Here is a 16099-nt window from a genome sequence, read left to right on the forward strand (position 1 = left end):
GTTTTGGAAAAGCTTACACTTCCACCCTTTGAACCAACTTTCACAGCTGATCTACAGTTCCTATCATGGAAAACTGCCCTGCTGCTAGCAATAACTTCAGCACGAAGAGTCTCAGAACTACAGGCCCTAATGGCAGTGGAGCCTTTCATCATTTTTCATCAAGTCTCTTTATGAACTAACCCTTCCTTTATGCCAAAGGTGGTATCCAATGTGGCCCTAAACCAAACCATTCATTTGCCCACCTTTTATCCAAACCCCCAGAACAAAGGGGAAAGGCTCCTACACTCTTTGGACATTCACAGGCAATTACGTTACTATTTGGATAAAACTAAGGCTTTCAGAAAAACTGACCAGCTCTTTGTATCCTATGCTGCAGGATCTCAAGGAAAAGCTATCTCAAAACAGACCATTTCAAAATGGATAGGACATTGTATCCATTTCTGCTACACATACCATGGGAAATCTGTGCCTGGTAACATCAGGCCCCATTCCACCAGGGCTACAGCAACATCAGCAGCCTTCCTCAGAGGGGTACCAACCAAGGATATTTTGGAGGCTGCAACTTGGAGTTTAGTGCACACCTTCACCAAGCACTATCACTTACCTCTATATTCTAAGACCAGAGCTGGCTTTGCCACTGCAGTTCTGCAGGGCCTACTAGCCTCTCCAAACCCTGTTTAGTTCCACCACCCATCCTTAGCTTTGGGATTCAACCCAAGTGTGATGACTGCAGCAGTGTACCACGATGAACATAGTACAGTTTTGTACCTACCATAAATGTAGATGTTCGAGTGTTCACACTGCTGCAGTCCAGGTTACCCTCCCTCCATCCCCTCTGAACTAGCTGGACTTATCTATACCTTTCTATCCTATACAACCTCTGTGGTGTATTTGCTTGTAACTGAAGGTATTGTTTTATTTTTATATGTATATTTTTATATAGCAATATGTATTGCCTACCTATTGGGGGCACCTGACATCTGGGGCAAGAAAAACTGAAGAAAATGGCATCGGATGCATCTTGTATACCCCTGGCGCACTGACGTCAGGGAGGAGGTGACAGCAACCGACGCCGGACCGGGACTTTGGAACTCGGGCCGACTGCGGGACCGCCTGACGGCAGGATAACCCAAGTGTGATGACTGCAGCAGTATGAACACTCTAACATCTACATTTATGGTAGGTACAAAACTGTACTTTATCCCCCATGGAAGTTGGCTTGAATGGTAAGATTGTTGCCTGATTCAACGAGGTATACTTGCATCCAGTGTTTTCAGAACTCTCATTCTGTTTGGCTGCAACACTTAGTACTCCCCTCACGTGTGGGTGAGCTGTGCTGTCAGGGGCTGCTCACTCCCATCTTCCTTTGTCCTTTCCCTCCATCACCCTTGCAACAAATTAAATGCAAATCATTTGGGTCACAGTCAGGGCTTCATCACTATGTCCCATGGGGTGGGCAGTCAGGTATATATGTTTGTATAATTTGTTTATAACTTGTAGTGTTAGATGTGTCATTTTTATTGATTTGTGAGGAAGTGCTTATTGATGGCATTGGGCAAACTGGAGGGCTTTGGAGATGTACACGTTTATGTAGCAGGCACATTATACATAGACAGGCCCCAAATATGGTTTGCTGTGTGAAAAAGTACTTAATCTGATGAGGAACAAATGAAAATGACATCAACTGATGTGTCTTGGATCCGGCTTGGCCACTTTCAATAGATTCATAGATCCAGTACTCGAGTTGCTGCGTTACACCAACCTAACGTACCCTAGATCTCATTTGCTGTCATATCACTCATATGCAGATATCCTGCTCTCGAGCCTTTGGGTGAATTTTCAGTATCTTACACTTGTAAGTTTACTTATGTTAAATTATATATAATTTTTTTTCCTTCACTCTCATCTTTCTGTTGGTTTTCGAGTTCTATCCATCAGGCACTTCTTTTCCAACCCTTTTATTGTTTGGTAGTTGATGAAGTACCATTGTTGTTACTTTTCCTTTTTTCACTTTAACCTTTATTTTCCTACCATTTAGAGGGTATTTCTAGGCACTACTGTTGGTATACTTTCTGTTCAGTAGTAGTAAAAAAAAAATTGCTATAGCTGAGCTGAATCCTCCTGCCTTCTCTTCATTTATTTACCGTGGCAGATAAACTGACTGGTTTTAAAAAAAAATGCACTCCTGAGGGCATAAGATCCCCAATTCTGATGCACAATGAATATATCTACTGTTTGGGCACTGCCCATTTAGAAGTAGATTGCTCCATTTGTGCTGGTTTTAATACAAGGTCTCTTAATTGACCAGAAACATAAGTTAGTGCTGAAAGGCTTTATTCCCTCTCTAGTCTATCTTCATTTCAGCACTGTTTGTTAGTTTGGTTTTTGATCTGATGAAGCACCTTTGGTATGAAAGCACTCATTTGTTTTTTATATATATATATATATATATATATATATATATATATATATATATATATACTTCTTACAGTTTTTATTTTGATGTAATTAAACGTGTTTTTATATAGTACTGTGTTAGCTGGTTCTTTATTTTATTTGCTAGTTTCTATACCGTCAAAGTCGCGCTGTTTCTTATTTTCATTCTGGTGAAAATCAGGCTTCTTTGGCTTCTTCTAAGCTGTGCAAGAACTTTCTGAAAGGCACCTTTTTACTTAGGCCCTCAGTCAAGGACCCTATTTCTCCTTGAGTCTTATCTATCTTACTTCAGAGTTTGACTCAAAGTCCATTTGAACCTTCTGCCAAATCAGACCTAAATTTTTTGTCCTGGAAGACCTTTTTTACTAGTTGCCATCAAGTCAGATAGACAAGTATCTGCACTACAGGCCCTTTCTTCCAAGCCTCCATACCTGATCTTTCGTAAAGATTGGGTGTCTTACATACTAACTCATCATTTCTACCTAAGGTGGCTTCTGAGCCTAACATTAATCAAGTCATTAACCTCCTGGTTTTCTTCCCAAAGTTTTCCAATAAAGGTGAATGTATGCTGCATCTTTTGGACGTACACTGGCAACTTCATTTTTATCTTCATTGAACCAAAGATTTCAGAAAATCTGACCAGTTGTTTCCTTTTCTCATAACAGATTGGCAATGGCAGTTTCCAAAGTGATGTTAGCCAAATGATTGACTGATTGCATATCCTTTGTCTATAAACAGAGAGGTTTGCCTTTGCCTAAGCTGCCTAGAACACATTCAGTGAGGTCTATGGTGACCTCTTCACCTTTTTGGTCAAAAGCTTCGATAGATGACATTTGTGCTGCTGCACTTGGTCCACAGTTCATACTTTTGTTTCTCATTACAAACTGGACTTGATTTCTAAGAACAGAGCTGCCTTTGGCTCTGCAGTCCTCTGAAATATCCATTCATGAGGACCACCCAAGGTTCATCTAGCTGAGGACTCTGTCCCATCAGTTGAGGAATGAATGAAAATTACAGCATTAGATACAAAATGTATGTACTCACCATCATGATGGATCTGTGTTGTTAGTTTTCATTCTTCTTTGAGCACTCTTCTAACCCTCTTCCCTTTCTTCCTGGAGGACAACTAAGGGATTTTTCATGGGAACCGGCATTCCTTGTTTGAGCTTCAGTTTTGTCTGCTGTTTCTTCTCAATTGATTTTCTATGGAGTAACCTGTAGTTTTCTAGGGGCAGCAAACTGGATCTGAGTTGCATTAGGCTGGTGGGCATTATGGGAAAGGGATGAGCTCAAGAGTTGTATCTGAATCTAGTAAAAGCAGCCAACATGGGTCTGAGGTCTGATCTGAGACCCATCAATTGAGGAAGAATGAAAATAGAAAACACTGATCTATCGTTACGGTGAATATGCAACTTTTGTCTTCTATTGCTGGGGAATACACAGCACCAATGAAGGGAGGATCCTCTTTTAGATCAACTGATAAGGTAAGAGCATATCTGTTTTCTTTTATTTATTAGACCCACTGCAGGTGGCCATTCAAAATAAGATGTTACAGATAAGAGTAGCCAACTTTCTGGTTAATATTCAAGAGACAGTTATTGTCTGATTTCCTTGTGTCATTGGGTTATGGCTATCACTGTAGGATTGCGACAGTCTTTCTGCAAGTAAACCAACAAGTATGCAAGCTTATTGTTTTGTAATTTTGTATACTTTCTCATAGTTTGAACCCTTGTGAGTGAGTTGGATCAAGCCTGGAGGCTAGTGTGGTCGACATGCCTTTTAGCTCTATCTTGGGGATGCAGGGTATTGTGCTAACAGGACCTGCCTCCACTCCAAGCACAGATAGATAACCAATGGATTTTAGAGGAGCCATGGCAGCTACCATGTACTGTAGCATGGTAGATGTATTGTGACAAGTAAAGGATCAGCAGATACATTTCGTACTAACATGTTTTTCTTCCTTCAGAACTGGATGCACTAGGTGATGAACTATTAGCAGATAATGACTCTACATATCTGGACGAGGCTGCAACAGCACCTGCAATTCCTGAAGGTATTCCCAGTGATTCCAAAACAAACAAGGTATGATAGTTGCATCAAATCTTCATTTTTATGGTTTGCACTTTTGTTAAACTGTTGCTTACAGTATTTTTGTAATGTTTGTGTCCAGCAGAAAGGGTATTTACTGCTAAAATCATTTCCCATCTTGAGCAAGCTGATTTTCAGCTGTACTGCATCTTCTTGACTGCTAAATATTTAGTCTTCACTCATGTTTTAGAGTCCATTAAAGAACATGAAAGCTGTAGGCTGCACTCCTGCTTTGAGTTCTGTTATTGCAGTGTCATTGCATATTAGTATCTTCAGATATCTGGTTATCATTTAGCAATGGATGATGCCGTTGAAGTCTGTAATTGCAGTTAGATTTTGCTGAAATGTAAACCACTGGCCAGAAGGTAGTAATGTTGAGGTTTAGTTACCTTTAATACCTTTCCTTTGTAAGGAAGACCTTTTAAAGGAGATTAGGGTTGTTTGCAAAAGTGTGGCAAATAGAGTTCTTCTCAGTAGCATCACTTTATTTTATTTAGTTACTTAGTTTTTTTTAGTTTATTTACTGGCTAAATGGGCTGGCTCAGAGACCTGAACCACAAGGCTGTGAAAGGTGCCATTGAAAGCAAACAGTGAGTAGTAAATTTGCTCCATTTACAGCACTGTGAGAATAATCGAGTCACACAGTAGTACAGAAAAATGGATCTACAATACACAGAGTTGGTAAAGCAGATATTTACTTATTAATAGAGATTAGCACGAGTCACAAATTGGTTAGGTTGTTTATTCACCTGTATATCCTTGTTAAGGAAAAAGACTCATTCACAATATTATTAAAAAAAATATTTCCAGTTTTAAAAACCTTTTTACAGACACTTTCTACGTATTCAAAGTCCTTTGTTTTTGCAGGGTTATAGGAACAATGTGTGTGCTAGGGTCAACATAAACAGTAATTCAAGGGTTTCTATTTTTATGAAGATTCCAGTGATGTCCTTCTATTCCCATGTTGCAGTATTCTTACTGTGGGATTCTCCGCCTCGGGCGACCCGGACATTGGCTTCCATACAAAAGCTTAAGCCTGGTTGCTGTTGGTGTATGGGATGTCACACGCAGGGCCATAAACTAGATAACTTTAATGTGATGTCTGCACGCACAGACCTCAGAACTTTTCTGCTGCATTCAAATGTCAGATCGATCGCATCACTCCTCTATTATCAAGATGTGTAAAGCCAAGTACCCCATTGGGGAATTCTTAAAATTTATTATCACTTGAGCTTAGTTTGCTTGTTTGTTCTTAGCTGATGTCAGTTAAGAAGGGTAAATGCAGATGCAAACATCTAATTCCAAATAAGGCTACCCATGATCGTTGTGTATTTTATTTAGGCCAGGGATACGACCATACCTCCTGTGCCATTTGCCAATCCTTCATCCCTAAAAAAACTTAGAAACCACCTAGCTGCCCTTAATCTATATTTGGAAAATCAGAGGCTTAAAAAGTTAGCACTTAGGATGGATTTTGAATCGGACGCCCAGGTGGAACCATCACGAAAAAAAGGGCAAGCTTTCACGGCCTACTACCTCTGCCTCTCCATCATCAGATGCCCCACCAGCCACCGATATAGGGGTTGAGGAACATCCGCTTGAGCTGTCTACTTCGTCAGCTCCCCTTGAGGAAGTCACTTCTGAAGTACCGGCTGGCATGTCCGTGGAGGTTACTCAGACGTCTGTTTCTACTGAAGTCGAGGAGGAAACAAGGTTACAGGAATCCGAATCCTCTTCCTTAGCTCAGGCCCCTGAAACTAGCCCTTCTCCCAAAACTACCCATTTAAAAAGAAAGCAAACATCTTTCTCCCTGATGTCCTTCAAGAATGCAACTGCAGTCCTTACATATGGGTTGTCCTGCCTCAGGCAGCCCTCGGTCAGCCGGATTCCAAAGTCCAGGTCCGGCGTGGGATGATGTCGCCTCCTCCCCGATGTCAGAGCGGCTGGGGTATAAAAGCACCAGCTGACGCCATCTTCCTCAGTCTTTCTTGCCGCACGGTGCCCGAAGCAGAAGCAGTTCGCAAGTGCCGGTCGGTCAGCTCCTGTGTATCACGTACCCGAAGTCATCAAAAAGCTATGTACCCCGTTGGGGAACCTTTTCTTGCTTCAGCCGATGTCAGAAAAAACTGAAAAAAGTTAATAACTGTTTGTCTTATGGTAAACAAATACCTCATAAGGACTTCCATTCTTACTGCCTCCCCTGCCTTGGCCCAGACCAAGACGTCTCGGCCTGTGCTTGCTTCAATAAGCGCACACTCAGGCGCCGGGCAGAGTTTGCTGAAGACTTTTTTGGCGATAAATATTCTTATAACATGCCGTCGGAACTACCGATACCACATATTTCCAAAAAACGGAAAGACCGGGACCAACATTCTCGGCCCGCGACTTCCACCGACACCACGCCAAAAACTACCGCAAGTGCATCGGTCTCTTCTGAGGCAGTTGTTCCGCCGCTCCGGACCGATGACACCGCTTTACCGATCACCCCGGCCCCTGAGCCTGCGCCGGTGCCGGTTGTTGATTTTCCTCCAGAAACTGAAGCCCAGGATTTGCCTGAGACCATACCCGTGGACAAGGTGACTCCAGCACGTGGGGCAGCTAGGCCCCCTATATCTATGTCTATCAAGGCCTACACACGTGCTAAGGCTGCCAGCCAGGCTAAGTCTCACCCTCCTAAAGCTTTGCCTCAGCCCACTACTGATAAACAAATTATGACTTTAGCTGCAGATTTAATTTCCTTAATCAGAGGCTCCCAGGCCCATCCTTTCAGAGGTTCTCAGCCATCTTCTGACAAAAAGCCCAGGGTTGAGCATACAGACACCCTTTCTTCAGATGAGGCCTCTGGTGACTCTGATCACTCGGATACCCAGGAAGAGTCCTTCCAGGTCTACGAGGATTCTGATGCGGAGGAATCTATTCCTTCTGCCTCTCCTCCTGAGGATATTTCTTTTGGGGAAATTCTCCACTCCATGAGAGAGCATTTTCAGTGGCAAGGTCAGGAATTCTCCGATTCCAGGAAGCGGCTTCGTACCTTCCTTAAGCTTCCCCAACACAGGCCTTTAGCTATCCCTCCAGTGTTAGATGTACTGGATGATGTGTACTCAGATTCGAGTGCTTCTCCTGATTTTCTCCCCCCTGCTCCTGTCAAGCTGGACAGATACTACAGGGTTCCTGAGACTCACAAACATTTATTTAAGGCCCATTCTGTTGATCTAGAAACAATTTCCCAGGGGCCCAAAGGGGTGGCCACATCCACGGCCAAAAATCCTTTGCCCTCAGACAGGGAAGCTAGGTCCCTGGAGAGGTGGGGCAAAGAAGTTTATACCTCAACCACACTCGCCATGAGAGCCCTTAATTGCCTTTTTCATATGTTTCAGTATCAGGATTTCTTGATGGATGATTTGCAGAAAAAGTTAACCTCTCCTGAGCCTTTAGATAGAAAGGCCTTGCAGGATTTGGTCCATAACACTCAGCAGGTTAGCAATCATTTTCTTCAGTGTGGTTATGATGCATTGGAAGCTTCATGTAGGGCAGCTATGACAGGGGCAGTCATTCGTAGACATGCATGGTTGAAAGAACAGGCATTGCCAGATCATGTTAAAGTAAAGCTTCTAGATGCACCTCTGGAAAAACACAAGCTATTTGGTGCTAATGCTCAGGATGTGTTGAAATCAATTGAGGAAAAGGCTAAATCAGTGCAAACCGTCAAGGATTTCCTCCAGGTTCAGCAGGAATTGGCCTTCTAAGAATTGGTCCTTTCCAGACACTGACAAGTTTCAAAGGGGAAAAAACAGGTGTACCCAAGGAAGAGGGCAATACAGAGGCTCCTACAGAGGACACCAATGGCACCCGACTAATCAAGGAGGTGGAGCAGGGACATCCCCTGCTCCACAGGGACAATCACAATGACTTGACTTTGACACCGCCGACCAAGGCTCAAAGAGAAGCACCTTTAGGCGGAAAATTATCCTTATTTTCAAAGAATTGGCACATTTTAACAAAGGACAAATGGATTCTGGACATAATAGACCAAGGCTACAGGTTCCACTTCCATACTTTACCAACAAGACAAGGCATGCCAAACCTGCCACAAAATCAAAGGGCAGAGGCATTCAAACAAGTTTCAAAACTGATAAAAATCAAAGCAATAGAAAAGGTTCCTCTTCAGGAACAAGGCCAGGGATTTTACTCAAGACTAATACTCCACAGGAAGAAAAAGCACAGCGTCTCAATTCGAGTGGCTGAAGATGAAAATGCCACAATATATACAATGTCTCTAAATGTATCCACATAAATCCACAAATTCCGAGGCCAATAAACGCTCCAAATGTGATATTTATTACGAAACAAACAAACAACTTGCGTCGACCTAGGTTTCGTCAGTAACCACTGACTTCTTCAGAACACAAGTTTTACAATGCAAGAAAGCCACAATTATTTAATTAATTAATACAACGATGATTAAAAACCTAAATTGCATATTCATTGTGTCAATGAATTGACCTTACCATCCTATATATACAAATATAATAAATGATTATGCACAATTATATACATTTTATTATTGGTGTCATATTCAAACTGTTTTTAATTTTAACTATATGTTTTTAAATTATACATTATTTCATATTACATTTTTGATGCAAATGATGTATCTAGTTTCGATGCATATAATAACACATTTGCACGTAGGTTCAAATTGTGCATAATCATTTATTATATTTGTATATATAGGATGGTAAGGTCAATTCATTGACACAATGAATATGCAATTTAGGTTTTTAATCATCGTTGTATTAATTAATTAAATAATTGTGGGCATTATTTAAGCGGCTTTCTTGCATTGCAAAACTTGTGTTCTGAAGAAGTCAGTGGTTACTGACGAAACCTAGGTCGACGCAAGTTGTTTGTTTGTTTCGTAATAAATATCACATTTGGAGCGTTTATTGGCCTCGGAATTTGTGGATTTATGTGGATACATTTAGAGACATTGTATATATTGTGGCATTTTCATCTTCAGCCACTCGAATTGAGACGCTGTGCTTTTTCTTCCTGTGGAGTATTGGTTTGTTTGGTTCTCAGTTTGCATTTTACTCTAGACTGTTCCTTGTTCCAAGAAAAGAAAAGCAATGGAGACCTATACTGGACTTGTCCGCTCTAAACACTTTTCTCATTGTACCAAAATTCAAAATGCTGACGCTACAGAAACTCCTTCCCATGCTGGGCAAGGGGTCTTGGCTGGTTACTCTGGACCTCAAAGAGGCATACCTGCATGTCCCAATCAGACACAGTTGCAGAAGATGCCTCAGATTTCTTGCAGGGTCAGAGCATTATCAATTCTCAGCATTGCCTTTTGGCTTATCTACTGTGCCCAGAGTATTCACGAAATGCCTGGCATCAGTAATTGCACACTGCAGACTCCAGGGGATACAAATTTACCCTTACCTGGACGACTGCCTTATACAAGCGGACAGCAAGCAAGCCTTGACAAAAAACTTGAATTATGTCATTTACTTACTGCAGGCTTTGGGATACACAGTCAACTTACAAAAATCAAGACTACTGCCATCCCAACAAATAATTTTTCTAGGAGCCAAATTAGACACAGAATCACAAATGGCTTACCTCACAGAAGAAAAGCAAGAACAATTACCACATTACTTCAAAAGCCTAGCAAAGCTCACCCAGATGACTGCAAGGAAAATCCTGCAGGCCCTGGGTTTCATGGCATCTTGCATTCTACTGATTCCACTGGCAAGACTTCACATGAGAAAACTGCAATGGTACCTAAAAAGTCTATGGTCTCAACACAGCCACAACTTAGAAGCAATTATCCCACTCCATCCCATGTCTAAACAGGGAATTTTTGTGGTGGGCCCAAGCAAGCCAGTCAAACAAAGGTATGCCTTTCAACAAACCTCAAACAAGCCAAACAATTACAACGGACGCCTCAGACCATGGATGGGGAGCGCACATGGAGGGCAGATGCATTCAAGGGCAATGGACCCCCCAGGAAGTACATCTACACATCAATCAAAAAGAGATGTTGGCAGTAATTCATGCAATCGAGGCCTTCGGAAAATATCTTCAACAAGGCCATCTGCTAATAAAGACAGACAACACCACTGATGTCCTTCAAGGATGCATCTGCAGTCATCACATATGGGTTGTCCTGCCTCAGGCAGCCCTTCGGTCGGCCGGATTCCAAAGTCTGGGTCTGGCCTCGGCTGATGTCGCACTTTCCCCGACGTCAGAGCGTCTGGGGTATAAAAGCATCAGCCGACGCCATTTTCCTCAGTCTTTCTTGCCGCGTGGTGCCCGAAGCAGAAGCAGTTCGCAAGTGCCGGTCGGCCAGCTCCTGTGATTCAGCTACCGAAGACTTCGAAAAAGCTAAGTACCCCGTTGGGGACTCTTTCTTGCCTCAGCCGATGTCAGATAAAGTCAATAATTGTTTAACTTGTGGGAAACAAATACCGCATAAGGATTTTCACTCTTACTGCCTCCCCTGCCTAGGCCCAGACCACTACGTCTCGGCCTGTTCAGCCTGTGCTTCCTTCAACCGACGAACTCTTAGACGTCGGTCGGAGTTTGCAGAGGAATTCTTTGGGGCTAGTTTTGCTTACAAGATTCCGTCGGAGACTCCGACTTCACATTTAGTTAAGAAACGGAAAGACAAGGACCGACACACGTGGGCCGCGGTTTCGGCTGAAACCACGGTCAGGCCTACCGCGAGTGTCTCTGTCTTGGCTGAAACAGAGTCCTTGGTACTTCCGATTACCAAAACCGCACAACCGACTACCTCGGCCCCGGAGGCCCCGGCCAAGTCGGTTATTGAATTACCTACTGAAACTGGTGTCCAGGAACCTTCTGACACCATTCCTTTAGACAAGTCTACTCCTGCAAGTGGTGCAGCCAGACCTCCTGCATCCATGTCCATTAAGGCTTTCTCTAGGGCTAAAGCTGCTAAACTTACTAAAGCTTTGCCTCCCAAGGTTACCTCTCAGAGACCTTCTACTGGCTCTCAGATTCTTAGCTTAGCAGAGGATCTTATCTCCTTAATTAGAGGTTCTCAACCTCATCCGGACAAGGGCTCTCAACCACCTCCAGACAAAAGGCCCAGGGTTGAGCCCTCTGACCCCCACTCCTCAGATGAGTCCACTGATGGCTCTACTCTGTCAGACCACCAGGAGGAGGCTTATTTGGCCTACGAGGATTCTGATGCTGAAGAATCTATTCCCTCGGCCTCCCCTCCTGAAGAGTTTTCCTTTGGAGAGACATTACACTCTGAGAGAACATTTTCAATGGCAGGATCAGGAATTCTCTGATTCCAGAAAGAGATTAAGGACCTTTTTACATTTACCTCAGCATAGGCCTTTAGCTATACCTCCTGTTTTGAATGTCATTGATGATGTGTACTCTGATGCTAGTACAGCCCCTGACTCTCTCCCTCCGGCTCCTGCCAAACCTGATAGTTACTACAGGGTCCCGGACTCGCATCTACACCTGTACAAGGCCCACTCTGCTGATCCAGAAACTATTTCCCAGGGCCCTAAAGGGGTTGCAGCTGCCACTGCTAGAAATCCTCTTCCCTCTGAAAGGGAGTCCAGAGCTTTAGAGAGATGGGGTAAGAAAGTGTATACTTCTGCAACTCTTTCCATGAGGACATTAAATTGTCAATTTCATATGATACAGTACCAAGAGTATTTGTTAGATGAATTGCATAAGAAACTGTCTTCTTCTGAACCCCTTGATCGCAAATCCCTTCAGGATCTGGTACATAACTCCCAGCAGGTTAGAAACCATTTCTTGCAGTGTGGTTATGATGCATTGGAAGCTTCATGTAGGTCAGCTATGACAGGTGCAGTTATACATAGGCATGCCTGGCTGAAGGAACAATTTCTGCCAGACCATGTTAAAGCTAAGCTTTTGGATGCTCCTATGGAAAAGCAAAATTTATTTGGTTCCACGGCTCAAGAGGTCTTAAAGAAATTTGTAGAAAAGGCAAAATCTGTGCAAACAGTCAAAGACCTTCTGCAAGTCCAACCACCGAGATTCAGCAGAAATTGGCCTACTAAGAATTGGTCCTTTCCGGACTCGGACAGATCTCAGAGAGGCAGGAATAGGCGTGCCAGAGGTAGAGGGCAAGCTAGAGGCTCCTACAGAGGCTGTCAGTGGCAGCCTCCCAACCAGAGAGGTACTGCAGGAACTACAACTGCTACACCAGGACAGACTCAATGACTTTGTTTTGACTCCACCGACCAGGGCTCACTTAGAAGCACCTTTGGGCAGAAAGCTTTCTTTATTTACAAAAAATTAGCACAGTATTACAAGGGACACATGGACACTGCAAATAATAGACAAAGGATACAGGTTCCATTTCCACACATTGCCAAAAAGAAAAGGCATGCCAGACCTGCCACCAAATCAGAGGGCAGAGGCTTTGAAACAAATTTCCAACTTAATACAAATGAAAGCTATAGAAAAGGTACCTCTTTCAGAACAAGGCCAAGGATTTTACTCCAGATTATTCCTTGTTCCAAGAAAAGAAAATCAATGGAGGCCTATTCTCGACTTGTCCGCACTGAATACTTACCTCATTGTGCCAAAATTCAAAGACTCTACAGCAACTCCTTCCCATGCTGGGCAAGGGGTCTTGGCTGGTGACTCTAGACCTCAAGGAGGCATACCTGCATGTCCCTATCAGACAAAGTTGCAGAAGACACCTCAGATTTCTTGCAGGGTCAGAGCATTATCAATTTTCAGCATTGCCCTTTGGCTTATCTACTGCACCCAGAGTATTCATGAAATGCCTGGCATCAGTAATTGCACACTGCAGACTTCAGGGGATTCAAATTTACCCATATCTGGATGACTGCCTTATACAAGCGGACAGCAAGCAAACTTTGTTAAAGGACTTGGATTATGCCATCCACCTACTGCAGGCCTTGGGATATACAGTCAACATCCACAAATCAAGACTTGTTCCATCCCAAAGAATGACTTTTCTGGGTGCGGATCTAGACACTACCACCCAAATGGCCTTTCTCACAGAAGAAAAACAAAAACAACTACCGGATTACTTCAAGAATCTGACAAGACAAACTCAGCTGACTGCAAGGAAAATCCTGCAGGCCCTGGGTTACATGGCATCTTGCATTCTTCTGATTCCACAAGCAAGGCAGGACAACCCATATGTAAGGACTGCAGTTGCATATCTATCGGACATCTACATTTATGGTAGGTACAAAACTGTACTTTCTGAAGGACTACCTGACTGGCAAACTTTTACACAGTCATTGATGCAGGCCTTCATGGCCCTTAGGCCCTCAGCCTCCTCACCCACCACTATCCCAGTGTTTAGCCCAAGGCCTGCCTCAGCTACTTCTATTCCTCAGGAAGAAGAAGAGGAAGTTTTTTTTCTTCATCATCAGATGAGTCTATTTCTCACTCATCACAAATAGCTTCTCCCCAGGAATACTATTCCCTAGATGAGGAATCTATAGAAGGGGAGTCTCCTCCAGAAGACATCACTTTTGGGCGACCATTACTGTAATGAAATAATATTTCAAATGGGATACTTCACAAATGACAAACTCAAAAAATATATTTTGAGCTGCTGCAAGTTTAATCTCCTTCACCATCTGCCATCCCCCAGTTGTAGGTGCATACAAAGATCCATTTACATCAGTATCTAAAAATCCTGACTCTCAGCCACCTGCTCCTAAGAGACCTGATCGTTTCTATAAGGTGCCTGATGACCACAAATTTCTTGTAAAAAAAACCCTTGCGGACCCTGCAGTGATAGCTGTGGCCCCTGACAAGCAGTCAAGACTGATTCCATCCTTGTCCCTTCTGCCTACTAACAAGGATAGCAAGAATATGGGCAAGCTGGTCAATAAGGTCAACCTCTTCCACCCTAGCCTTCAGAGCCATTAACTACCAAACCCATATGATTAAGTATGCCTTGGACTTGGTATCCCAAGCATCTACACTTCTATCCTCCATGTTTGACTCCCAACAACACAGAAGTAGCATGAAAACTGACCCTGGCATCCCAGGTAGCCAGGTACTCTATTAGATGCAGTTGTGATGCAGCAGAGGCCTCTACTAGAGCTGCTGCATCAGCATCTGTGCTTTGCAGATATTCATGGCTTCAGCTACAACCATTGCCTGAAGATTTCAAATTTAAAATTCTGGATGCCCCACAAGACCACAACCTCCTGTTTGGAAAACAGTCTGCTGAAATGTTTAAGAACCTTCAGGAGAAGTGTAAGGAGCTACAAGACATTAAGCACCTTCTGGCATTTCCTATACCAAAATACTACAGAAACTATCTATCCAGCTAAGACCTCCTATGTCCGAAGAACCCCCTGCACTGCTACTCCTAATTCCAGGTATAGGAAAGGAACCAGGAGGCAAACCTCTTCCATGCCCACCTCTTCTCAGCCTACTCACAGACTGCCCTTTCAAGACAGAAATGGTACCAACAATACGTGACTGCCTTGACTATCCTCCCCCTCTCTGCCTGTCTACCCCACTGCCTACCCTTTTGGAGAACAATGACCTCAGATCACTGGATTCTGGCAGTAGTAGAAAAGGGATATTTCCTGTCTTGGAAAGAAAGGCCTACATCATGGGGCAGTCCATCCCCCCCCCCCAAAAGAAAAAAAACAACTGCACTGTATTCCTTACATTATACAGGATTTACTGGCCCATGGAACCATAGACCCTTTCTCCTCAGGACAAGAAGGAAAAGGTTTCTACTCAAGGCTGTTCCTAGTATCAAAAAAGGACTGACCACGGAGGTCAATCCTGGATTTGTCTTTTCTAAACCTCTTCCTAAAAGTCCCTTCCATGCTATCCCTTCAGACCCCCCCCTCTACTACTTTCACCCCAAGTATTCATGGCAACTTTAGAACTGAAGGAGGCCTACCTCCACATCCCTGTACACCCCACTCACAGAAACTACTTACATTTTGCTGGACCCTTTTCTCACTTTCAGTTTACTGCATTGCCCTTTGGTTTATCCACTGCACCTAAGTTCTGCACCAAATGCCTAGCTCCTGCGATAGCCTATGGCAGGACCAAAGGCATTCAAAGCTACCCCTACCTAGACGATATTGTCATTCTTGCAGAGAAATGAAAAACACCCTCAAAAAACATCTGCAGTTTTACATATCTTTACTAAAAGATAATGGGGTTCTACCTCAGTCACCCCAAATCATCCCTTGCACCAGAGCAGCACAAACTCTTTCTGGGATGCAGGATATGAACAGACCTAATGAAGGCATTCCTTCCTCAGGACAAGGTAATTTCCCTAACAGAACGCTTCCAAGATCTTATCCAGACAGTTCATGTGACTTCTGGGTCTTATGGCAGCCACTATTCCTATGCTACCACTAGCCAGGATGCACACGAGGAAGCTGTAATGGTATCTAAAGAATGTGTGGTCCCAACACAGCCACCCTCTAGAGTTCCAGATCCCCTTCCTACCCTGCCTAAAGGCAGAGTTACGGTGGTGGATTCAACAGGTTCAAATCAATCCAGCCCTTCCCCTCCTGCCCCCCACACCAGT

At 43.5% G+C, this 16099-nt stretch overlaps 1 protein-coding gene across 1 annotated transcript in view; it reads left to right on the top strand.

The window, feature by feature from the left end:
- CHMP5 (charged multivesicular body protein 5) overlaps positions 1 to 16099 on the top strand; it is a 319359-nt gene that overhangs the window by 221820 nt on the left and 81440 nt on the right. Inside the window, exon 7 of the mRNA XM_044064874.1 lies at positions 4403 to 4518. Within this exon, the coding sequence (XP_043920809.1) occupies positions 4403 to 4518 (116 nt within the window). The remainder of the gene's footprint in view (positions 1 to 4402; positions 4519 to 16099) is intronic.

Source organism: Protopterus annectens, chromosome 3.part0 (genome assembly GCF_019279795.1).
Source record: "Protopterus annectens isolate FY-2018-M chromosome 3.part0, PAN1.0, whole genome shotgun sequence".
In the NCBI taxonomy this organism is placed as follows: Eukaryota; Metazoa; Chordata; order Ceratodontiformes; family Protopteridae; genus Protopterus; species Protopterus annectens.